The 25,946-nt window shown below is 37.3% G+C and overlaps 1 protein-coding gene across 7 annotated transcripts in view; it reads right to left on the bottom strand.

The window, feature by feature from the left end:
• The window catches only part of LOC126049027 (ephrin type-A receptor 6), a 516,299-nt gene that overhangs the window by 124,838 nt on the left and 365,515 nt on the right, over positions 1-25,946 (bottom strand). For 3 of the 7 annotated variants that reach the window (XM_049824756.1, XM_049824759.1, XM_049824758.1), the window contains exons 7-9: positions 12,091-12,138; positions 11,504-11,666; positions 1,232-1,340 (exon numbers count right to left, since the gene is read on the bottom strand). In XM_049824756.1, coding sequence (XP_049680713.1) covers positions 1,232-1,340; positions 11,504-11,666; positions 12,091-12,138 — 320 coding nt within the window. Of the gene's footprint in view, positions 1-1,231; positions 1,341-11,503; positions 11,667-12,090; positions 12,139-25,946 lie in introns of those variants that run through there. The other 4 variants (XM_049824757.1, XM_049824762.1, XR_007509078.1 and 1 more) reach the window with 3 other exon arrangements.

Here is a 25,946-nt window from a genome sequence, read left to right as displayed (position 1 = left end):
GGATATCTCACAGAGTAGACAGGGACGTAATGACTTTGTCCTTTTAAATTCTGCTTTGCTTCCTGGTGGAAGCAGGTGAAGTCCTGAAATCACATAGGAAGCACCTGGAGGCTCAGTGAAAAAGGAAACAAGGCACCATGGAAGCAGCTATGCCTGGGGGAATCCGAGCTCCTGCAAGGACTGATGTTCTGACCTCTTCATGTGTTTTTTAGCATGTCCAATGAGAATTTGTGAGTTCCCTTAAAACCTTCAGTGTGTAATTGAGCATGGCATCTGGCCACTCAAATCAAAATGCTTTCTCATCCAATTTGCATAATGTCATTATTTGATCCTGATCAACACATCAACACATCAAGGAAGGTGGACATTCAGCACTGTTCTAAAAGAACTGTAAGTGTAAGAATCAGGGTAGTTATAAAAAGTAATCATTCTCCAGGCTGGTGAATTCCCCTGCCAAGGCAACAGTACTGCTGTAATGTAGATTTAGTTGGGGTATCTTCAATCCAATCGGGAAAAAAAAAAAAAAAAGCCAAAAAGCAATAAAACAGGACCTTCAGGAAGCTATTTTCTGTTCACCAGTGGTATCACAGACAGTAGAATCATTCTAGTATTTTGAAGTAAAGTTTTCCTTAGTTTAATTTCATTACGTAATTCCTGTATTTTACCTTAATAGATGCAGAAGAGTGCATATAAAATGTGTGTATGATTTTGTGTATGATTTTTCCTACAAATTTAATATAGCAAAAGTAATAAAAAATTGTCCACTCAAGTGCCTTTAGCAAGCTATATTGCCAACCCCAAGACATCAAAAATCCTAAGGTTACACCCTCCAAAGCTTTGCAATTGACAGTTATGCGATTTTGTAAAAAATACCGTGGTTTTTTGTCTTCTAATGTCAGAGCCTTGAGGGTGCAAGTACATTGTATTTTTAATACAATTTTGCAAGCGAGAGGTCCAGAAACTTATTTTCAAAATAGCCAAGCTATTTCCTGATTTCACATAATTGCTTAGCTCCCCAAACTGTTTTGTTTTTTTTTTTATAATGAAAAACAACACTCACAATAGAACTGTGAGTATGAGCAGTGCTGAACAAAGAGGACATTGACCCTGCAATGTATAACCCTTATTTTAGCACTGAAAATGTGGTTTAATGACTTAACTATTATTCTTAATTTCTTAGTTTTGGATGACTCTGACCCTGAGCAAATGAGAACACTGTGGTGTTAATTACCTCCCAGTGATCAGGAAGAACAAAGTGAGGATGACCAGGAGAGTGAATCCACCAACAGCAGCAGTGGCAATTACAAGAATTTGTCCCTGCTCTGCAGCCATATCAGAAGCTGAAAGAGAAGCAAAAAGAAAAGAGGTTAAAGCTCCATCACCCAGGGTTCTTGCAGAATGGGTGATAACATTTCACTGGTCAAATGTTGCAATTACTCTGTAATAGTTTCCTTGGTGCTTAGAAGGACATCAGATGCGAACAGGCCTGTGAAGTGAAAAACCATAATCCATGTCCCAACTAGGATGAAGGGGAGAAGATGTTTACAGGTTTTTAAAAGGAGGAGCAGGCATTATCAGACATTTGCAATTTACTAAAGTTTGAATATGACAGGATTTTTGACACTAAACTAGAACATATATTTTCTTTAGCTTTATTTAGCTTAATCCTGCATCTAATTCAGAACTTCTTTCCATCCAACTGTCCCAGTGAAGTCAGCAGCAGTGCTATGTATGTAAGAGATATTAAACTGACTTCAGGAGAAAGCGAAGCAGAAAAAGAACACTTAATGTGTAGCCTCACATGCTCTTCTGTATGTCTGGTGTTTAGTTTTATTGTCACGGAATGTATATAGTTTTACCTATAACATGCTTTGGTGATTGGTAACACTGTAGTTGAAAAAAAATATTGATTTTCTTACGCCTCATGTTTTTTTCTCTGCTTTTTGTAGGACATTTAGGAGTTAAAAAAGATCACCTGAAATTATCAGGTCTCTAGACACTTGCTCTTTTTATTAATTTATTCTGTATAATATTAAACCCTTACATTGACAAAGTACCTACTTACAGTCTGGTTGGTCCTCACTGTCCAAGTACTACATGAGCAGAAAAAGAATTAGGCTCAGTTTTTTCTCTATCTCCTGTCTTGTGACTCCAAAGTTTTATTTCTTAAACTCAGTTACACTTGAACATTTTGACCACAGGACATTTACCTAATTCTTACTGTCTGTTTCCATGAGAAACATAACATTATTCTGAAAGGAGAATAAATAATTCTATTCAATGACCTCTGACAACGGTAATAAATGTAGAAAATAAAATATACTTTAGATTTATCAGGAAAGCAGCTTTGATTTTGTAAACTTGCAAACTGTTCCATAAGCAAAATCTTCAGCTTTCTTTAGGCACCAGATGATTAAATCTTAGGGAAATCACCTAGACTGCTGCCTAGAAAGCTCGGCAGGCTATATTGTCTCACTTTGCAGTTGATGAAGCCCAATACAATGCACACATTGCTGCCCAAAGCCTTATAAAATGCTGTTTCCAAGAAAAACATTTGGCTTCTAAACGATATTTGTGAGCTGGTTTAGAAATTAACAGTGTAAAGTGGCTTTGTAATAGTAGTAAACCAAATAAAAACAATAGTAGTTTAAGTCAAACTTTCAGCAAAACAAACTTCTTCTTGCCATTAGGTTTCAGTCCATATAATTTAGTGGAGATATGCACAGGCAGTAAATTACAAGGTGTTCAGTATCTGTGGTCATAAGCTCTCCATGGACAAGTTAAATCATCCAATAAATGATGTAGCAAATATTCACTGAATGGCTAATCTCCAAAATGGCATCTAGTGGTATTATGGGAATGGATTCTAGCTCCGCGTTGTGTTATGTTCCACAGTGTCAGATTTAGTTGGAAAAACACAACATCATAAATATCATGCCACACAAATAACAATGCAAATAATAACAGGCTCTCCAAATCACATGCTGAATACTACTTTCAGCCTAGTGGGGCTTGTGCTACATGTTGCAAAGACTGTTACAGCCAGGCACAGTCTGAAGTTGTAAATGGAGGAGGAGGTTTTAGATGTGTCTGTCTTGCCCATCTCTACAATGGAAGGGAGAGGACAAACTGTAGCCCTCTTTTTTTTTTTTTAATAGGAAAAAGAGGTGTGCAAAAATAGTGAAGTCAGCAGGAGAAAAGCAAACCACGGGCTCAGATAAATTAGCTGTGGTTTTCTTCAACAGACATTCATTGCCAGGGAGACAACCCAACCTCATGAATTAAGGTGCAAATGTACAGACTTATTCCATGGTCCAAAGAAGCACTCTGCAGCTATCATGATGAAGAAAGTCACATGTCCTGGATCATTTCTGCTGAGCGGAGCTCCTATTTCTTGTTGTTTAACAGAATGCAATCTATCAGTTTAATAACGTGTATTTTCTATCAGGAACCAGAGTCAGATTCATGAAGGGGAGAAATTCTGGACTGACTTAATCCTTTCCACCTCTAAGCAACATGATTTTTAGCTGAGATTGTCCGTACTTAAAAAGTGATCATTCTCTTTCTCTTGTTTGTATTTTACTGTGTTGGCAGTGGTTCCAGAGTCCAACAAAACATTAGGATTTTTTTTTTTCAAGTAGCCAAATCACTATAAGGGGCTTTCAAGCCTGAACCTTCCTGATGACCTTAATTTACTTGTCAGATAAAAATGTCAAATGACAGACAAGTATAATTGGAAAATGTGGATTTGTTAAAAACTGACAGAGAGGCAGGTAAGGCCAAATGATGGAAATACTTATTTTTGCTTGAAGTGATGCCTGTAGAAATCAATAAAGGCACAGTGCAGTGAACAACACATATATAAGCACATGTGTATGCGCATACACAGTCTCTTCACATGCAGGTAAAAGGTACCATAAAACACTATCTAGGCAGTGAGAAGACACTAATCAGGGACACTTAATAATTAAATTTTTTACAGCATTTTGCCATTCTACATTAAATTCACTATGTCCCTTGATCTCTGTTCTTTTCTCATTTATCCAGCTTTCTCTTAAGGCAAAGTTCAAGTTGTAAATAATAAGAGCTTTAACATGTATTGTTTCTGTTGTGCATGTTCTTGAATCTTTTTTGTCATTTCCTGCTTTTTCTTTCTTCATTTGTCCTCTCCATCGTCTTTGCATATTGGTATATGACCCTGTGTTTCTCCTCAGGACTATTCTTGATTATGCAAGACAGAAAAACTCAGTTTAAAAAACAATTATGATGGACTGCAAAGCCAAGTAAGTTCCTGCAACCTTATTTCATCTCTTTGTGTGTACCTACTAAGACTGTTGCATTTAATCATAGAAGTACATAGCATTTTTTCCAGAATCTCATTTGTTAGACAACATGGTCAGCATTCATATAGCTAAAATCAGTCTTTGTTGTCTCTACACTGTCCAGTGCATGCTCTCATATCTGCCAACTATGCACCACCCAAATCTGTCCAGTGCAGGGATGATTAGTAGCTCTGTGATCACAGGGACGAATGTGGCTGTAGCACGTATGGGGCCATACGTTAAAGCTGATAGGCAAGGGGGTGAGGAAGTGCTGGTGCAACAGGAATATGTAAACCACTAGCACTGCTAAGACTCACAGGGGAGCTTAGTACCTGTCTAACTGGGCTGGCTGTTTTGTCTTTTAGTATGTTTCATTCTCTCTGCTTCTCTGCTCAATCAGTTCATTTTGACAAAAACTTACTTTAAAAAATGGGTAGCATAAGACAAGGAAAAGGATTTATTACTTGTCCCAGCAGATGATTACATAGTATATTATAACATCTGGGTGTCAAAACTCTCCAAACACATAGTAGCTGCAACTGATGTGACTAAAGTGGTGATTTGATTTTAAAAGTGCAGCATGTCTCATACATGTACCCAGAAGCATATTATCCAGATAAACTCTTCACTCTCATTACTCTTCATGCTTAACTCAGATTATATGCCCAAAACGACATTTAAAGTGTTTAACTGCATCATTCCAGCTTCCTTGCTATAACACCATGCCCAGAAATCCCTTCTGCATCCAGCCTGATGTCAGTTCTGTCCCCACCATCTACTTTTTGCATCCATGCCCTGTCTCAGCTCTTCTCTGGGTTCTTCACTCAAATGTGTGGAGGAGGAGCTTGCACTTTTTCTCCTTTCTGTGCTGAAGGGAAATATCCTGAGGCTTCTTCACTTCCTCACTGGACAGACTGGAAGAAATGGTGCAGACCTTTTAGTCACAGTGCAAGAGGATGAAAGACAGAGAGAATCTTCCAGCTCTGTTGCCCTTTCTTTTCTTGGAGCAAATTTTTTCAAAAACTTTTAAAGGGTTGTGTATTTGGTATAAAAGGGCTGGAAGCCCTAATGGCAGCTCACTTCTGTCTCTTAGCTACATGCGTTAGTTATTTCAATCTGACATCTATCAGGCCATGGACCTTCCAGCAGACTGAAAGATAAAAGAGTGACAGAAAGACAGCTAGACAGATAATAGTGAGTAGCAGCAAGATAGATAAGTGTGGACAGTGAGAACTGGAGCTCTGATAGAAAGGAACTGGCTGCCAGATGGATTTACAAGGCATTGTAAACAACAGTGCTTACGAACAATAGGAAAGAAAAATATAAAGTCTAATTAGGGTAACCTTTACATTTTCAGAACTGCTGCAGTTCCTGTGCTCCAGTGAGCTGATGGGCTCCAGTCTAGGGGAGAATATGGGAAAGGGGGGAGGCAATGGAAAGGCAATCTTAAAAAGGACTTTTAAAAAGGAAAACTAATGCCATCACTAGCTTAAGAATGTAAAACTCTCTGGAATGTATTTGCTTGAAAAGCCTTCTTCCAAGTGTTGCCCCTAACGTTAGCTCCCTGACCAGTGGATGAACAGAAAGCCTGTGCAAGCAGTTTGAGATCTGAGCAAGGATGTGGCTCTTGTTTAAGAAATGCAGAGGAAAAGTAGTCTCTGGGGCTTCTGGGCACATACATTAGAGAAATCAGATAGGCCAAAGTCAAATGTGAGGAACAAATGGCTGAAAATATAAAACACAGTAAGGAAATACTTCAACATTAAAGTGAGACATTCTGAGGTATCCAGTGCTGACTACTACTGAATGAATAGTAGGACTAGACAGACGTGGTGAGAGATCCAGCAAGATTTAGTTTCTAAATATGAGATATGTGCCATCTCTTTTTTTTTTTTTCAACCAGAAATGTAATTTACTGTTGTTAAAACATCAACCATTCTAACAACAACAAAAATATCTCCATTTTGTATCGGCAATTCAATGTATTTCTAAAAATCCTAGGGACAGCTTCTCTGTTGTGGCACAAATCAGAGCACGTGCTTGAAAGAATACTGGACCTCTATCAGAGTCAATGATTTAGGACCCCTCTCTTGAGCTTTGGAGTTCTGGAAAGAATGGAGCTCAGGGTCTAAATCACATCTGGTGGCAAATCCAAAATAGCATGATTTGAGGCTGAAAAGTTAAAGATAGATTTTGTGGATGTGGGAAGAGGAGGAAGAATGTGAGAATTCAGCAGATCTGGCAATACAAGAAAGTCACCATCTCTGCCTACAGTAAAGAAATTAAAGTTATTGTTTCATCAGGGTTTCAGGCCAAAAAATTTTTCACAGTCCTCAAATGTATAAAATACCTAATCAGGTATTCTATTAGCATTTCTAAAATTCTTAATTTTTTATTGTTAATATAATTTATTTGAGGCATACAAAAGCCTACATTTCTTTTGGAAAAAGAAAATCATCATGTGCTTACATTTATCACTCTGGCCCAACCACTAGTCCACACTGCACACATGCTAGTTTGCCCTTTAGGTTCCTCCTGGAACAAGCCAACTAGTTCCCTTTCAGATTTTTTTTTTCCTAATGATGGGAAGGCTGACCTGGAAAATACCCTTGGTTTTAGAACAAGCCCTGCACAAGAAAGCAACAGCATGAAAACACTGCACTGCGTAACAGCCGTAAATTGTTCAATATTTTACAAATTCCTTTAGGCACAAGGGCCTCTGAGGTGATACAGTAAAAAACATTCCTCCGGAAAAAAAGAATGCTTTGAATCATTAATTAAAAACAAAAACCAAAGGCTTCCATAAAAAGCTAGTTAGAAGGCAGAAAGAGAAAAAATAGAGAGGGAGAGAGAAAACAGTTAGAGATTAAAGTCTGTTTGCTCTGGGACAAATGATTTTTTTTTTGTTCTCAGAATACATTTTATTCTATCCTAGGAAGGACCAGAGGGTTTTTTTTTGTGGTGACTCAGATAGCTGGTACTCCTGATACCAGGTACTTCTGATAAAATCAGGAGGTATCTATACTAGGGGTAATGGTTTTAAAATAAAAGAGGGTAGAGTTAGACTAGATATAAGGAAGGAATTTTTTACAATGACAATGGTGAAACACCAGAATGGGTTGCCCAGAGAGGTGGTAGATGCCCCATCCCTGGAAACATTTAAGGTCAATTTGGACAGGGCTCTGAGCAACCAGATCTCATTGGACGAGATGACATTTAAAGGTCCCTTCCAACCCAAACTATTCTATGATCCTACACATATAAGCAGGAACTACAAGTGAGGTTATGCTTCAATTTATAGCCACAGCAGCAGTACACATGCGTGTGCTGGAGTGTATGAATCCCTGTCAGCTTTGCTAGAAGTGTTTTGCCTGTAAGGTAGTGAAACAGGGAGACTGAATAAAATGGCAATAAGGAACATCATCAAAAGCAGTATTTACTATGTTTTGCAAACGTATTACATTTCCCAGCAGCAGCCTCTTAGCTTTAACAGTGGAAGAAATGCCTTACGACATCCATTCATCCACCCCTGCTTCCTTGAAGAGAACTTTTCTGACTTCTCCAGGTAACTCCATCTCCTTTCAGAAAGAAAGTGCAAATTTTACTCTATTAGATGTTCTATTTATTGGTCTCTGCAGCAGGGACAAGAGTTCAACAGCAACATGCTCCCCAAGCAATGGCTGCCTCAGTCTGCTAGTTGGTAAGTGAGGGTGCTTCCCAAAAATCAGATCAGCATTGCATGATTAACTAACTTTTTTCATTACTGCTACAGAGTTGGTCTTTTTTCTGCCTCATGCACCACCATTAATAATTATACCAAAATGTCTTAGTGTTCCTAGTGAAGATGTATCTAATTTTATCCTATATAACTGAAGTGGCACAGATAGTGTTTCAACCATGGAGAAAGCATGACAGCACTGTCCTGCCAAGGACAGTATGTTTCAGGACATTGATATACACGTCTCACAGTTGATGAACTGTTACTTTTTTACAACTTGTCTATCACTTTAAAGAAAAATCCTAATTTTGGATTCCTCACTTTACCACTGTTTATTAACAAATCATGTCAATATTGAAGCAGGGTAAATGGAATAACTTTGGATGTTCACCTGTGAGTGGTCCTGGAATTCTTCTCTAGATGCTAAGACTATAACATGTATAATCAGTGAATTGAGAAGGATTTTTATCAAACACTTGACTTATTCTTTGTCATTTTTATGAGATTGTTGGTTGATAAATTTTCTGTTGACAACACAGACTTTAAAACACTATTCTTCCCAGCCTTCTCATGAAACTGTTAACTTTATATAAAATCAGTATAGCTTACATTAAATTAAATAAAATCTGGCTAACTGAAAGACCACAAAAAGTAACTGCAAATGTGGAATTTTCACCAAATAATTTATTTCTAATGGGTAGGGATGGAGGGAGCTGCAATAATCTGCCTTGGTCGAATATTATTTGGTAATTTTAAGATTAATTGAGAAGAATATATATTAAAAAACCAGAAAATTTTCAGCTGAGCTGCATACTGTCAAAGTAGTAAATAATGAAGATAGATTCCTACACAGCTTCACCCGGACTGGTTTGTAAGATAGATGCATGCCAGCAAGGGTGACAACATTTACTTGTACTGATATAACTATGCAGTCCAAGTCTCAACACAACACTCCCCAATCCCTACATCTAAATGTAGGTCAGTATCTTGGAATACAACTGTACTGACAAAAATGTTGCTATGTTCTAGTTATTCAGCTGTGTAAGACAATGCCCTAGTTCAGGCAGCAAGTGCTTAGACCTATAAGTAAAAGAAAACTGAATTATAAGGAGGTAAGTGGTGTTAGGTCTGTTTATGGCATCATAAACAGATTTAGTTTTCCAGTTTAATTTAGTATCAAGTTCAGCTCTGATGTCATAATTCAAAAAGGATGTTAAGATTTTGGAGAGCTACAAAATTATTCCATGTTTGGAAAATATTTTTATTTTTTTTTTTAGAGTGAGAGAAAGCATTTATATCACTTATGGGAAAGACAAGAGAATTTTTTAAAATGGCATACACACATTTAGATGAGGAAGAGATTTCTGGTAGTATTTGGCTTTTTAATTTGGCAGAAAAGTGTCTGAAGGTAGAAGCTAAATAAAAAAATTCAGCCTAGAAATAAGGTGCAAATTTTTAATTATGAGGCTTAAGCACTGGCACCATCTACCTATAAATATGGTGAGCTCCCCACTACTGGAAGACTTTAAATCAAGACTATTTGTATATGGTAGATATTACATATCAATCTACTATCATTAGCTGTCTGGAAAAGTTACTGAGTTAGACATTTGGCTTGTGTTATGAAAGGGGTACAAATGAATGATCATAATCATCTGATATTGCCTTAAAGTTTAGAATAGGCCAATTTTCAAGATACTGCTGTGAGGAAGTAAGATATCTGGAGAGTAAAAAGGCATCATTTGACTGGTCACTAAGTCCTGCTTCAATCTGAAATAAGTAATATTTACCAGCAGGCACTTGCTTTACTTTTTTTCCCCTTTGAAATCTAAAGCAGTACTGCATAAATATTTGAATAAGACCACAGGCCTTTGAACTACCCTTTTAATTAAACTGAAGTCTTTATCTAGCTCCAGGTACCATTTCAAACAGCAGCAGAATTTCTCTCAACCTCCGTCTCAATTGATCATAAACAAAAACTGTTCTGTCTGCATTTTCTTTCAATCACACAATTTATATTTATAACAAATCAAATACTTTTAGTCAGGGACAAGCTTAAGCAATAAACATTGGTAAACAGCAAATACATAATGTGTGCTTATGTTTCACCATCAAGATTCATACTGAGTACTTAGAAGTAATAGAGGTAATAAATGTTTAAGAGTGTTGTGAGCTCTAACTCACCATGCAGCCCAAGAGCCAGTTGCATTAGTGCAACTGAGAAGGAGACTTGAGGCTGGGAAGGAATGAGTGGAATCTCACTGCCAGGAGATGTTTCTATCAGCATTGCCAATGAGAAAAATGTCACTGGAACCACAGTCTTCCTGATTTAGATGAGTAAGTCACATTTCCACAAACATGACAGGCTCATAGAGGTTTAAATACCATTTACTTCTGGTAAAAGTTATGTCCCTGGGTGCCTAAAGCCTAGTATTTATGGCATCAGAAGATGTAGACGGGATCTACCGGGATTCTTTAAAGCACCCAAGTGTTCAACTCCTATTCAAACCAATTGGCTTAAGTACCCAGAAAATTTAAAAAAGTCTAATTAGGCATTAAGCACTTGGAAATCTATCCCTAAAACATTTTTGAATTTGAAGTTAAGAAGCAATGAAAATGGTACACAAACCCATGGGTGCTCTTGAAAATACTTAGTTTTGAGTCTGTACTTCAGCTTAAGCAACTTGAATTCTAAAACACTAATGAAAAACATGGTATACATAATTGGTTAATTAAAGTAATTTCATTAATGAGTGTTTTAGTGTTCTATCTACAACACTAATTTTATCTGGAATGCTTGTAAATACCTTGTTTGCAGTTTCTTTGAACATGGAGGGCAATACATGACTGAAATATAAAATTGTTCAGAGAATGAACATCACACATAGCATCAAGGTTTTTTTTGCATATTCTGTAGGAATATGTAGGCTTTTTGCTTCTTACTGGCAAATTTAGTAGGCTTACTGGTTGACAGAAATGCATATAAAAGTTCTCTTTTTTTTTTATTTGTTAAATTTTTCTTTATTTTTTTTATTTGTAGAGTCTGGAAGCACTAACAACTATCGAGAAAAGACTCCATCACGGTGTTCTGGGAGCTTGCATGAAGCTGCTGGACTTAGTAAAGCCTGATTAAGGGTATTTCTAGATGTTCAAAAGGAAGGCCTTCTTTAAGCAAAGAAAGGATCATAGAATCACAGAATATCTCAAGTTGGAAGGGACCCATAAGGAAACTTTGCAGAAGAAAACATTCCTTCAGCTGCAGTGATGGGCTAAAATTTCTCTTTGTCGTTACAAATCCAGAAGTGTGAGGCTGAAGCTTACTTCTTTTTTATCATATAGCAGTGGTCATTTTGTGATATGCAAATGGTATGGATTCAGCCATTCAAACTCCCAATGTCTCACTGTTTTAGAATTAGATGCTACTTCTATTGTATCTGATTATTTTTCCTTCAGTGAAACTTACTTTCATCTCCAGTTTCAAATTCAAACTTCTGGCTATAGCCGCTGTATCCTGCTGCCGTCCTGACTCTGATATGAAATATATACTTGGTGGCTGGCTTGAGACCTGTGATGATAACACTTGGAGCCTTGGACCTTGTGGAGGAATAGCTGAGCTGCTCATGCTCCTGAGGGACAAAAGAGGGGAGAAATGATATCAAGTTGAGTTGTACAAAGTTTGCAAAAATGATATAGCAGAACTGAAGCTCCATATTCTTCTTATGAATGTAAAATGTGTTTATAAAAGGAGGTGCAGGTATGGATTTCTGTACTTTGATTTTGTGCTCTAGTCATAATGTATGATATGGCCTTGACTTAGATTTCAATTTTTTGTCTTTAATCTTGCATATAAACACATCACATCTTTGTGACTTGGGTTAGTAATTACACTGTAGTCAAAACAATATGGAATTAGTACAAGACTACATTCACAGAAAATGGCAGCTAGAATGGTAGCTAAGTATTTTTGCACAATGGACAAACTAGGAGGTCAGTAAATACTAGTAAGCTGTAAGGTAAAGATGTGGGAGTATTCAAACACCCGCTACTCACTTCTACCCGCAGGTAGTGCCAAAATGCCGGCGCTATCCGTGGGTAGACCTGTGGGTAAAAGAAAATAAAAATTAACTTTTTCTTTAAAGTCTGTAAATTTCTAGCATGGTTCAACTGCTTCCACTGCTGTTGAACTTAATTTCTCTTTCCAGGTAGCTGCAATGTAGTCGTACATTAAATTCCCTTTCACACTCTATAAGGAGAAACACTCTCTGCAAAAGTCCCCTGTTACTCTCCTAGCAGTTGATCTTGGGCATCTGCTGAGAATTCCTGACTCTCGCAGAGATCCCTGAGAACTATGGTGTGCAGAGATCACTGGGAGATACCACTGCAGACCAGCTGCTGTGGTATGGAAATCAGCCACATCGATTGCTGTGCAAAAACGAAGTGCTGCTTTGATAGACAGGTCATTGACGATACTTTTACATGAGGGGATGACTTAGAAGAAGAGAGAGTTTATTCCCTGTCATTAGTTACTGTCACTTCATAAATCAGTAATCTGTAATATTTCATATGGTGCCTTAAGGCTAGCTTTACTTCATTGCAGCAGGATTTGCCTCCAAACTGACATATGAGCAGAAACGTCCTTGGTATACGCTTAACAATCCAACTGTGATACACATAGGGCACCATATGCATTTATTATACCATGCAGTAATATTAGAGTGCGTACAAGTTATTCAAAGGGTGCTTCCAGCCTGTTAAGAAGGAAACAACCTGGTTCGCAGAAGAGATATAACCAGAAGAACAGGTTTCAGTTAGATTCTGTTGGACTCTTAACCTCTTCTGAGCAACATACATATATTTTTTATATAAAACAAGCAGTTTTATATAAAACATGCTGAGTCAACTTCAGTCGTGGCGTAACAAAGTCACATTAGGATAGGGCAGCAGGTATATCAGTATTCCCCCAGTAGGCATACAAGATGGCTAAGAATACCAAATTAAAAAAACAAACACACAGAAATAACCTAATGATTCTGTTAAGTGAAGGATGAGAAGGAAGACAACAAGGACCAATATCTAAAATAGTTGGATTTAATGGTCACTTCAAACAGTGGAAATAGTTTGAGAAACTATAGTAAGAGGAAGTGCTGATTTGTTCTACAGCCTATTACTAAGTTTTGAAACAGCTAGAAGCATCTATTTAAATTGAAATAGCAAGACACAGTGTATGTGTAAACTTACAGATGGAGACGATTAATATACCATCTAACAACCTCTATAAGTATCAGATTTCCCCCACTTACTTGAAATGTTGTAACTTTGAACAGGTTACTGGATTTTAAACATACTTTTTTTTTTTGAAATTTCAGAAAATATCTATTTTCTTCTGACAGAAGGCCAACTTGTTAAAATGATGGATTATTTTTTTGGCAACTAGGCTTGCTTCAACTTGAAAAATATAATAGGTTAATACTTAGATTTGTAAGGAAATAGAGAACTCCAACACATACAGAGGAGTTTTCATACTACTTTCTGGACATTTCACAAACATTCAGTGTGTCATGAAAAACTAATTTTTATTCTATAGGCTTGTTATATGTGCAATTTCCAGGGACTTCCATGTGTAGAGGGGTCATAACTTTTAACTAGGCCAGGGTACACAAACTTGCAGAATACAAGACTTGAATTTATTTAGTAATGAAGCTGCTGGCTAAAGTGTGTACATTTCTGCCCAAAGAGACCAAGTCTTTCAACACAAGCTAGCAACCAGCTAAAAATCAATCTAAGAATTAGAAAAAAAAAGAAACCACCTGATTTTGCACTATCCTAAGACCACACTGACTCATCGGTATGGCCCAATGTTTGTGATCTTGCCTGTTAAATACAAAATCAGTATATAAGACTCTGTTTCTGCACTTCAGTCCAGGTAAAGACATGACAACCATTGAAGAAAAGATTCTGGATATGTTCATTAAACGTTATGTAAACAGCAATGCTTGTTTTATACAGGTATTAGTACGCTTCAGTTCAAAGTTTTAGAGAGTACTACGTGCTCCATCTGTCATGGCCCAAACACAGGTGGGCAGAGACCTTACATGCAATGCTCTGGAAATTTTTTTTTAGGCTCTGCCCGCAACCTGTAAGATAAAGAGGAGAACAGCACCTAAAGGATTTTTACTGTACAATGTAATAGTTGCAAGCCACTTCCTTTCCCCAGACTACCTTGCTGCTTGAAATCAAGTTCTAAGCATGTAACATTTTACTTTTTTTTCTGACCTGCTGGAGAGACTGCAGAAATAATTTGATGGAATTGTAAAAAGAAATATGTTCAGAGGAGGATGGAAATGGAAATTTTGTCAAAAAGTGGTAGAGACTCCCCAAGACTCAATGGTAAGATTTACTCCCTGAAGTCTGCAGAACAAGACCAGTGGCAGCAAAGAACTGGGAATGACTTCTGAAAAAATCAACTTGAGCTATATCTGTTATGTTGTATCTGTTATTACAGGCTAACTACTGCTTCTGTAAAACATAGCATTCGGGATATAGCGTCTCCGTAACCAGGGATGTGGACAGACAGTAATCAAGTATAATTATTTGTAGTTGGTCAAAGATAATGAGTGTGACAAGGACTGTGATGGTAACATTTAATCAAAAAAATGGGTTCCTCCATCCACGTGGGCAGGCTGTGGCTAACAGCAACTTCCTGAGGTGCAGCCATCTCTGCCTGTCCTTTTTGGGCAGTGGAATGGATTTTGGTCACCTCCAAGGGTTGTCTGGCTTGCTGACCCCTCACCACCTGCCTGGGACTGCCTGCTGGAGGCCCTGAGGGTCACATCTCTGTGCCCTCCCAGCTCCTTTTTCCTTCCTTTCTGCAGCCTCTTATGCCATCCATCACAGAGTCTGAAAAACAATGTCTAGGAGTACACAATCATAAAAGTAATACTGCTGCCATATGGGAAAGTGGGTAGGATTTGTTATTGCAAGTGAAACAGGCAAAAGGGAACCTGTCACTTTGGTGTGTTTGAGAAGAAAAAGTTTCAGAGGCCTGTACCTGAGGAGAAAGTTGCTCAAACTCGAGACAAAATGATTAGTAGCTGGAAGCTTCACACTGGTTTATGTGAATGTTTCACACAAAGAAATTAGTCTTTTTTGGACTGGATTCATACATAAGACAATTCTCCAAAGAGTGGATGCTTTGCCATTACTCCCTTCTAATGACAATGACAAGATCTGCAGCCTACTTGGAAAGCCAGAGCTTTCCACAGAGAAATGCAATTTGAGGTTGATGGGGGTGACTTTCAAGGTTGGCCACTCCTTCTGCCATGATCTTTCCCAGGAAGGCTAAAGATGGTCTCAGAATAAAACAATACCATTCTAGTCTTCAGTGAAGTATGGAATGCTTTGTCATACTTCTGACACGGATAACATGCACTTACTTTTGCATGGATTCTGGGTTCAAAAAGTTAATTTTAAACTACAGGACTTAGATGTACTTCCTGGATGTTAGTGCATACTTTTACCAGACCCTGATTTTATGTTGTGGCAAAACTTAGACATATATCAGCCCTCCGGCCATGCACCCTATTTTCCATAGAAAGGAAGCATGGTTTTGTGGGCTAGAAGGAGCCACAGTATGCTCTGTGATAGATCTCTGACCTGGACAGTGACGGGACCAGGATCAATGGGAATTGTCAAGGAATACATCTGTTCTGTATTTCTTGATGACTACAGAGGACTACTAGAAAACCTGCAAAATAAAAGAAAGGTTTCACTGATATGGCTGTATTTCCCATTGCATGTAAGCAGTAAGTGAACTGTTGGCCATTATATACAGCTCAGAGTTCATATAAAAGGAGAAGTACAAGAAATTCGCTGATCCTTCACATTAGTATTAGAGCAGTATTTGTGATCTTAAGATGGCATAGGACTCACAAGAAGCAGTTCTGAGAACACAGGGGCTGAGGGTTTAAATATAAATTAAAGGAGTCCATCTAATCTAATATACTCATATAACTACTAGTCAGAATCTGATATGAGGAAATTCACAAGACTTCTTCCATAGCCTACTGCAAATTTATCTTGGTGAAAATCTGTAATTAAAAAATAAATATAATCCAAATGACAAGTGAACCCAATATTATTACATGATGTAATACAAAACCTATGACTAGCTATCCCAGTTAAACAGAATTATACTATGAACTTTGAAAATGTTCTCTCTATTTCTAAGGAAATTGTATTCTTCTTATTGTTTGTGTGACTCTTCTTGTCAGTGGATTCAGTTCTGATTGAGTGACAGTGTTCACAAATCCATGACAGTTTGGTCTGTGCATGAACATGAAAACCTTTCAGAATCAAACTCCTTCCTGCAGCCACCTCTGCATGAGTATCTGAATCTGTATTTATCCTAATTTTATACTTGGCTTTATAGTTAAGACATTTTTTCATATCTAAAGAAACAGACTGACTGAATGGTAGTTACAATAGTGCTACTGGTCTAAGACTAGACAAACTGATTTAATGGAGTAGCAGGATCAGAGTATAAAAAAAAATGAAAAGCTTTCTGCTTTTGCAATGTACCAGAATAGCTGGATCTGTTCCATCAACATATGCAGTAATGAAACAGTTCCACTGTATGGCATCATCAGATTAAATGATAGTTCTTCACTCACTGAAATTAATTAATGAATGTCATATCCATTCAATATCCAGATGTTATATTATTGTGATGAGTATTACCATTTTTCTCATATGCTCAAAAGAAAGGGTATTCCCTCTGATTACTATTAACACTGACTTTTGTTAATAGTCAATTAACATTTATTTGACTGGCAAACAAATAAACCTCCACAGGCCACACCTATGTGAACATGTGTCCTGGTTTTGGCTGGGATAGAGTTAATTTTCTTTCTAGTAGCTGGTACAATGCTATGTTTTGGGTTCAGTGTGAGAAGAATGTTGATAACACACTGATGTTTTCAGTTGTTGCTAAGCAGTGTTCATACCAAGTCAAGGGTTTTTCAGCTTCTGATGCCCAGCCACCAAGAAGGCTGGAGGGGCACAAGAAGTTGGGAGGGGACATGGCCAGGACAGCTGACCCAAACTGGCCAAAGGGGTATTCTATATCATGTGATGTCATGCCCAGTTCATAAACTGGGGGGAGTTGGCCTCCGGGGGGAGATCGCTGCTTGAGAACTAACTGGGCATCTGTTGGTGAGTGGTGAGCAACTGCCTTGTGCATCACTTGTTTTGTATATTCCAATTCTTCTATTGTTATTATTATTATTGTCATTTTAGTATTGTTATTATCATCATCATTAGTTTCTTCCTTTCTGTTCTATTAAACTGTTCTTATCTCAACTCTCGAGTTTTACTTTCTTTTTCCTTTTGATTCTCTCCCCCATCCCACTGGGCGGAGGGGAAGTGAGTGAGTGGTTGCATGGTGCTTAGTTGCTAGCTAGGGTTAAACCACAACAACATGCTATCTCTAATTTTATCTCCATGTTACTTCAAAGGGAAACAGCACAGAAATGAAGACTTTGTGCACATATATGAAATAAAATATTGATAAAGACCAACCAAAATGTGATGACCTTTTATCAGTTTAAACTCATACTGCAATCAAAGAGTTTACATTCTGATGCTATGGGTGAGAAAAAGTATATATAACTAAAAATGTTTAGTGCAAAAAAGCTAATGGAAATAAAAGCTGAAATGTAGAATTTTGCTCATAGTGTTCAAATAACCTTTAACAGATTAACTTTACCAGTAAAGCACTGATAAAAGTCCAGGTACTTTCACGTGTACAAGATTTGTCACCGTTAATATCTGAGTGGGAAAGAGAAACATGGCTCTAATCAAAATAGTATCAGTCCTTATTTTAGCAATTGAAAAAAAAAATAACCAAATATAATTCTTTATAATTTAGAATATATAATGGCAGCTCCAGAAATTATCACTGTCTTGCAATTTACTCTGTGTCTAGCTTACTTTGTGAATGACAATCAAGGTATTCAGTTCATTGAGTCCCATGAGTAACTGAAAAGCCTTCTTAAACTCAGACTGGGGAAAGGGTTTTCAAAGGCTTCTGCCAGCTGAAAACATACTTATTGTGTACCTACAACTTCCAAATGTATGTGTGTGGAAAGAATCCAAGGAGTCAGTAACTGAATTTATTATCAACTGCTTGCAAATACATTTTCTAGTTTATATCTATTGTCCTCCAACATGAAAATTCTGTACTTAAGCCATATAATCCTGCTTAGCCTATTCAGAGTGCTATCACTTAGCAGAAAGAAATACTAATAGAGATTCAATCTATATACCACAGGGACAAGGTCTTTCTCCTGTGCACTAAAGCACAATGTCAAAGCTGAATAAGTACCACATTAAAGTAAAGAAGATTCAGAGTTCCACAATTCAGACATTATCAATGTTTAAATAAAAGCACCAATAATAAAAAAAGAATCTTTTATGAGACCATTTGGTCACATTTTTCTTCTCTCCTAGATACATCAGTTTGAAGGATATACACAATGTGACCTACAGAGGAAGCATCATTATTTTAAAGGAACGACCACAATTCTGGAAGATAGGAATTTTTATTAATCATAGCTTTGGTTCATCATGAAATGAAATCTCCAACCTCTTCCTTACTTTTCTCATGGAATCAGCTATGATGGCACTTAATTACCTTCCAAGTCACCTGAACTTTAATGTTGCGATACACATTAGAATAAAACAGTAGGTAATTACTAGGTATAGTCAATATATGATTAATCAGTTCAAATAGAATCTATTAAAGACAAATAACAGCTAACTGTGGAGTTTGTACCTACCATCTGTGTTTCCCCAGAAAACCATAGCCCCCACAGGTCTAATTTAAGGAAATTGCTTCTGATTTATACTGACTATATTCCTCTCACAACTAATTTGTCCCTAATAATTCTCAAAAATTATTTTCTTTTTTTGCAATAAAGTATTTCCATAATAGGATTTCTGAATGCCTAGTGCCCCTAGTCATGCCTCACATCTCATCTTACACAGATTGTTGTAGATGAGGAGTAATTACACTGAAATCAGTAAAATTAACTACACCTGGGAAACTCAAAGTCTGTCTTTGAAAGCTTCTTTATATTTACTAATTTTGTGCATGATTTTCTCTTAGAAGACTATTTTGACCTACAATGTATCTATTAACATGAATGCCAGCAGTAATATTTGGAAGATATTAGAGAAAAGACTCATAGGCTCAAAAACGTGCTTCTAACATTAATTACTATTTGATTACAATATGATCAACAGGATTAGGTAAATTCTCATTGCAATATAGAGTGATAAGAAAAATTACAATAATAGAAATAACAGTCAGAGATACCATTAATATTCTTTCTAATAATCTTGTACCTTTGGTTTCCAGCTGACCAACAAATTAAAAGTAAATTTATAAAAGTGATTACGAAGATCTGAGGACCAATCTGAACTAAGATGAAAACACTGACAGGAGAAAGTAAGGCCACAGAGAAAATTGCCAATGGCTCTAGTATTTGCTTCAGAGAAGAAACCTGCAGCATTTTAAGACATCAGCCACTTCAGGTTGTAATCTTCTCCCTTCCCTTCTCAACCTCCCTTGTGATTAACCTGAGATGTAACAGTCTGGGGAGCTGAAATACTAAAATGTGCTTTACCTGTTTGGCCTTTCAATATTTTATATTTTGATTGCCTGTCAGTCAGCTCATCACTTTCTCCATACATAAAGTAAAGCTGTCAACAAGAAAAGGGGAAGAACAGATAACCAATCATAAAGAAAATACAGAAAGGTCAAAACCCAGCCAAACCTCACTTTAATTGGATTATATATCTGGAAAGGCACAAATGAGTTGATGTGAGGTGAACCATGAAAAAGAGAAAATTAAATGAGGAGAGATGAGGACAGGGTGACTCTAAACCAGTGTTAACATTCTTGCCAGCACAACAGGGTGAGAGGTGGGCAGAGCAAAAGCTGTGTGGTTAACACGGGGGGCCAAATGGGAACACCAGGTGTGAAGGCAGCACACAGCTAGGACACTGCTGATCGTGCTGACAAGGAGATTAAATCGAAAGGAATAAAAACAGGTCTGTGCCTTAAGTTGGTGATGGAACAGGGTGCAATTCAGAACATAATAAAGGGAACTGGGAAACATGAATTGTCAGATAAGCACAGATATTAAATTCCATCTTTCTAGCAGTTATGAGCTACTCTGATAACATTTGTTTGCTAATTAAAAATACTTACCAGTGAAAACCTCTGCACCAGTATCTCCAGGAGTCTTTCTAACTTCAGCATAAAAAAATGTCAGCCTCTCCAAAGACTTTTCTTATTTTTTCACTCATTTTAATTTCCTTTTCCCCTGCAGTGTCTTTTCCAGTTGGAAAGAAGTAAGGAATTACTGTAAGCATGAAGTAGCTTACTAACAGTAAAAATCAACTCAAGTAGTATTCAAAAGTTTTGCTGTCATCTTTGGACAGTAAAGCACAGTTTCTTCTGAGGTACCTAATGCTAAGGTGTACTTCGTATATGAGATAATAAACCTGCTGACAAATTCAGCTCAACAGAAAACAGATGCAATCCTGCAAAATTTCAAGACTGGAAGCCTTCTGTGACTTACTTTGTTGTGAAACAAGCCCAGAGAACTAGGTACATCGAGCCAGTGGGCTAATTCCCAAGTCATTCATTTGGCATATGAGATTCATAGTTCAAATTTCTGATTCAGGTCCTGTATATGCCACTGCAGACTTGAGACTCCACATAAGCAGTACAGGTTCCTTCTCCCCATGCTCACCTTTAACACTCCCCCAGAGTCCAGCAATCTGCAGATTAGCGGGTTTCTGAATTAACAAAATTTGCTTCATTACATTTTACAGCTCATGGACTTTTCTTCCATGAATTTACTTAATTATTTTTTTTGAACCAATTTTGCTTGTGGCTTCCAAAATGTCCCCAGACAACAAGTTTAATTACAAATGTTTTTTAAAAAATACTGTGGGTTTTTTTTTGTTTTAAATCTGCTTCCTGATGATTTTATTGAATATACTCCAGTTCCTCATCTATAAGAAATAGTGAATGATCATGAATATCAGTGATTTGTGTAGTCAAACTCAACATATCTCTGTATACCATAGGAACAGTACTTCTAGTTACAGATGGGAAGTAGGTCACTGGAAAATGAAATTTTTAAATTGAAAATGCAAGACCCTGGAGGAAAGATAACAGGAAGGGACAACTGATGTGATGTAAAAAACCTGCCATGTCAAAAGCCACAGTCCAAACACCTGAATTTCTCTAGGTTGCTGAGACATATGGCAGGCAATCTTCTCACACCTAAAATTATCAACATTGGTAAAATCACATCTGTACACAAAAAACTGATGCATTCCTTCATGGCAGAATCCAAAATTGTGGTTTCCCTATTTCACACTGAAGTGTGAAGACATTTTTAATGTAGGGAAGCATCTTACAATTGAAGTGGAATTTCAACACAGGAGCAATGATCCAATTTTTCAGAAGACTTCTACAGTGATGGTGACTTGCTACAATACAATGTAGCCAATGCTCTATTTTGACAAAAAAAAGCTCAGCATGTTTTCAAAACTGTGAAATTCAAGTGAATCTACCAATCCTAAAAATGTAGTACAGCACTGAGTCAGCTACACAAAACTCAGCTCTAATGCTGCTGATGACAAAAACTGCTTAATTTACCTAGTTTCAGAATCCCTACAATATCCATAGGTAGTTAGGTCCAGGATTTTGATTAGGGTAAGGTTTGTAAAGTTTGTAACATGTTGCTGGAAAATTTTAACTGCTGTGTGTAATGTATGCATTTTTACAAAAGCTCTTGTGAAAACTATATACTGTATTTAAAAATTCTTGAGGCAACAAGCCTTTCAAACTCTTTTACAAGTGTGTTTCAGCCTTTCAGGGTGTTAGGACAGCCACCTGGTTTTGGCTGGGATAGAGTTAATTTTCTTTCTAGTAGCTGTACAGTGCTATGTTTTGGGTTCAGTGTGAGACAAATGTTGATAACACACTGATGTTTTCAGTTGTTGCTGAGCAGTGTTCATACCAAGTCAAGGATTTTTCAGCTTCTGATGCCCAGCCACCAAGAAGGCTGGAGGGGCACAAGAAGTTGGGAGGGGACATGGCCAGGACAGCTGACCCAAACTGGCCAAAGGGGTATTCCATACCATGTGATGTCATGCCCAGTATATAAACTGGGGGGAGTTGGCAGGAGGGGGGAGATTGCTGCTTGGGATCTAACTGGGCATCTGTTGGTGAGTGGTGAGCAACTGCCTTGTGCATCACTTGTTTTGTGTATTCCAATTCTTCTATTGTTATTATTATTATTATTGTTATTATTGTCATTTTAGTATTGTTATTATCATCATCATTAGTTTCTTCCTTTCTGTTCTATTAAACTGTTCTTATCTCAACTCTCGAGTTTTACTTTCTTTTTCCTTTTGATTCTCTCCCCCATCCCACTGGGCGGAGGGGAAGTGAGCAAGCCACTGCGTGGTGCTTGGTTGCTGGCTGGGGTTAAACCACGACAGACAGGTAGAGTGACTGGGCTGATTAAGATTGATTTGAGCCTAGGTTGAATCTTGTACACAAATACCTTTTATTCTTAGAACAGCAGACTAATGTACGCTCTTCTGTTTTCATTTGCTACTTAATATTTCCTACCTGGCAAATACAGAAAAGACCCTTATTGATATACAACAGCTTGCAAACAAGCCATACTTAAAAGTAAAACTATTCATAGTTGTTTACTTGGTTCATAGATACACATAGGAAAGCTATTAACTGTGGTTCAGTGGTAGTAATAAAGCTATCCTTTTTATTTAAGTAAGCAAAATACCTACTTTTATAGATAGAATTGATTCAGATTGCTATTGTGACTCTGAAATAAATAATTGAAGTCATCAGGATTAATTTAAATCCATATGAATCTTACGATAAGGAGTCTTTCACATGCTAACTGTGTATACAGTTCTTTGGGACAATTACCTTCCTTTTCAAAGAAAATCAGGACTTATAATTATAGAATAATGTTGACAATATTAATACAGATTTCAATACCACACAGCAAAAGTCAGTTTTGGAGAAGGAACTTTATCTCTAAAATACAAAGTCTGATACTAACTAAAGTTGGGCTTTAATCAACTCCAATACAAATAATAAAGGAGAGGCAAGAGAGAACCTGCTGATCTATATATAGGGACAATGCTTTCACATTGTGTAGTGTTTTTCATTATGCCAACCTCTTCAGATATAAATATATCAATACCTATTGAAAAGTCACTGAACCATCACATTCCTTGTGTATTTGTGAGCGTGTGTGTGCATCTTTTTGTGTCTCAGTGCAGGCAGACAGCAAACATCTGTCTTGTAACATTAACTCTAAGGGGCTGAATTAATCTCTGGCATCATGACTATATTGCAGATCCTGGCATTACATCAATAATAAATATAGCATATTATTTAAATGTATGTTTTCTTCAAATACCTCACTAAGTTAATAGACGAGTACAAAGCAAAAATGGAAAACTTTTCCCAATTATTTTAACATTAATTTCAAAGCACAAAGTAAACTATCTAACAAGTTAACTAAAATGCTGATTTTACAGTTTCAAAACTTACAAAGCAAGTTTTGTTCCTATTTCTGTATCAGGGAAGTACCCATTTCTAATTTAACTAACTTCAACAGAAATAATATTTTTGGAGTTGGTAAAAGCAAACAAAAGATGTCTGAAAAAATTTTAAAGAAATTTGCAGACAGGTGACAATATCTTTTTAAAAAGGAAGAGCTGTCTCAGTCACTAAAGAATTGCCATTGTTTTAATATAATATGTTAGTACTTCTGGCATTACATGCAAGAAAAACAGATAGTTTGTGCAAGGTCATTGCAAATACAAGATGCATCAACCTGGTGAAGTTCCTACAGCAACATAAATGTGTTTATGAGCAGCAGGTGAATTCCTGCAAAAGACTCTAAAGCTATTAACAGCTCGGTAAGGAGTACATAATAATAGGTTGTTAACTCAGCCTCCCTGACAAGAACATCAAGAAAGGGCACTTTGAAACTATTATTACTAATACATTAAAAAAAAAAAAAAGAAAAAGAAAGAGAGAGAATTTTTACATTATATTTCTTTAAATCAACAAAATAAACATTCATGATTTTACTAGGGTACAAAACTAACAAAACTACATGGGAGTTACTGAATAACATACCCTTTCTGTGAATTCAAGTTGGCTAATGAAATGCATTTAAATGAAAAAGCTCCTCTAATGTTCATTTTTCATTCCAACAACGACTCGCCACCACCACCAAACCCACAGCTTTTATTTAATACATGGTAAAATACTTATACTAATATTAAACATGGAAATAGTATGTTTTATTGCATGACAATGGAATGGTTCTCCCTAAAAGAGCTTCCTCTTTCCCTTTGGATTTTTCTCCCTTCTCCCAGAATGACTGTTTTGGGGACATCACTACTAAATAAAAAAGAAGTTGCTTATATTATGCAGTCAGTGGCTTTGTTTCCATTTCAGTGGGAAAAAAATGTTAAAAGTGGAAAACTAATAACAATCTGTCCTTCTGCATGGTTAGTGTGCAGCTGCAATGCAGTCTCAGAAGAAGAGAGAAAAAAAAGGAACTTTCCCTCTTTCTCTGTCGTCCCCCCCCCCCAAAAGAAAAAAAAAGAATAGAATCATAGAATCATTTAGTTTGGAAAAGACCTTCAAGATCATCGAGTCCAACCATCAGCCATGCCCACTAAACCATGTCCTGAAGTACCCTGTCCACTTGCTTTTTGAATATCTCCAGGGATGGTGACTCAACCACTTCCCTGGGCAGCCCATTCCGATGTTTGACAACCCTCTCAGTAAAAAAATTTTCCTAATATCTAACCTAAATCTCCCTTGCCTCAACTTGAGGCCATTTCATCTCATCCTATCTCCAGCCACCTGACAGAAGAGACCAGCACCCACCTCACTACAACCCTCCTTCAGGTAGCTGTAGAGAGCGATAAGGTCTCCCCTCAGCCTCCTCTTTTCTAAACAGCCCCAGCTCCCTCAGCTGATCCTCATAAGACTTGTGCTCCAGACCCCTCACCAACTTGGTTGCCCTTCTCTGGACACGCTCCAGCACCTCCATGTCTTTCCTGTAGTGAGGGGCCCAAAACTGAACACAGGATTCTCGAGGTGCGGCCTCACCAGTGCTGAGTACAGGGGGACAATCACCTCCCTGCTCCTGCCGGCCACACTATTTCTGATGCAGGCCAGGATGCCGTTGGCCTTCTTGGCCACCTGGGCACACTGCTAAATACATGTCGTTTTACGTCTATCTCCCCAAATACCTCCTGAATCCACCAAGGATTGCAGAAAAAAACTGTAAGTGAAATGATACCTCACATTGGAACAATTCCTCATTTACAACCTCACTTATGTCTCAAAGTACCTATCTTCTTCATTTAATCTGTGAATCCACCTTTATGGTTGTGAAAGAAAAATGTACAAACAGCAAGTAGTTTGTGTATTATGAAAACACTGTCCTAGCTTCAGTTTTTAAAATAGTTTGGGCTCATAGATGAAGACTTTTGGGAACTTTTTAGCTAGTTCTTATTTTAAGAAGGTCTAAAGGAAACATTCTGACAGGTTTTAGAAAAATGGAGACCTGGACATTGTGTTTAACTTATAAATAAGAAAATTATTTTTGCTTAGATGGCCATCTTTTGGCAGCTATGCTAGTTGTATTTAGGTCATTGCTCATGAAACTCACCATTCTTTTTGTAAAAATATGTCAAACTTTCAAACCCAAAGTTTGAGGCCTGAATGTGTGTTAAGGTACCTGAGGGAACTACAACTC

The sequence above is a fragment of the Accipiter gentilis genome, chromosome 21, assembly GCF_929443795.1.
Source record: "Accipiter gentilis chromosome 21, bAccGen1.1, whole genome shotgun sequence".
NCBI classification, from domain to species: Eukaryota; Metazoa; Chordata; class Aves; order Accipitriformes; family Accipitridae; genus Astur; species Astur gentilis.
This window is presented reverse-complemented; position numbering and strand designations above follow the sequence as displayed.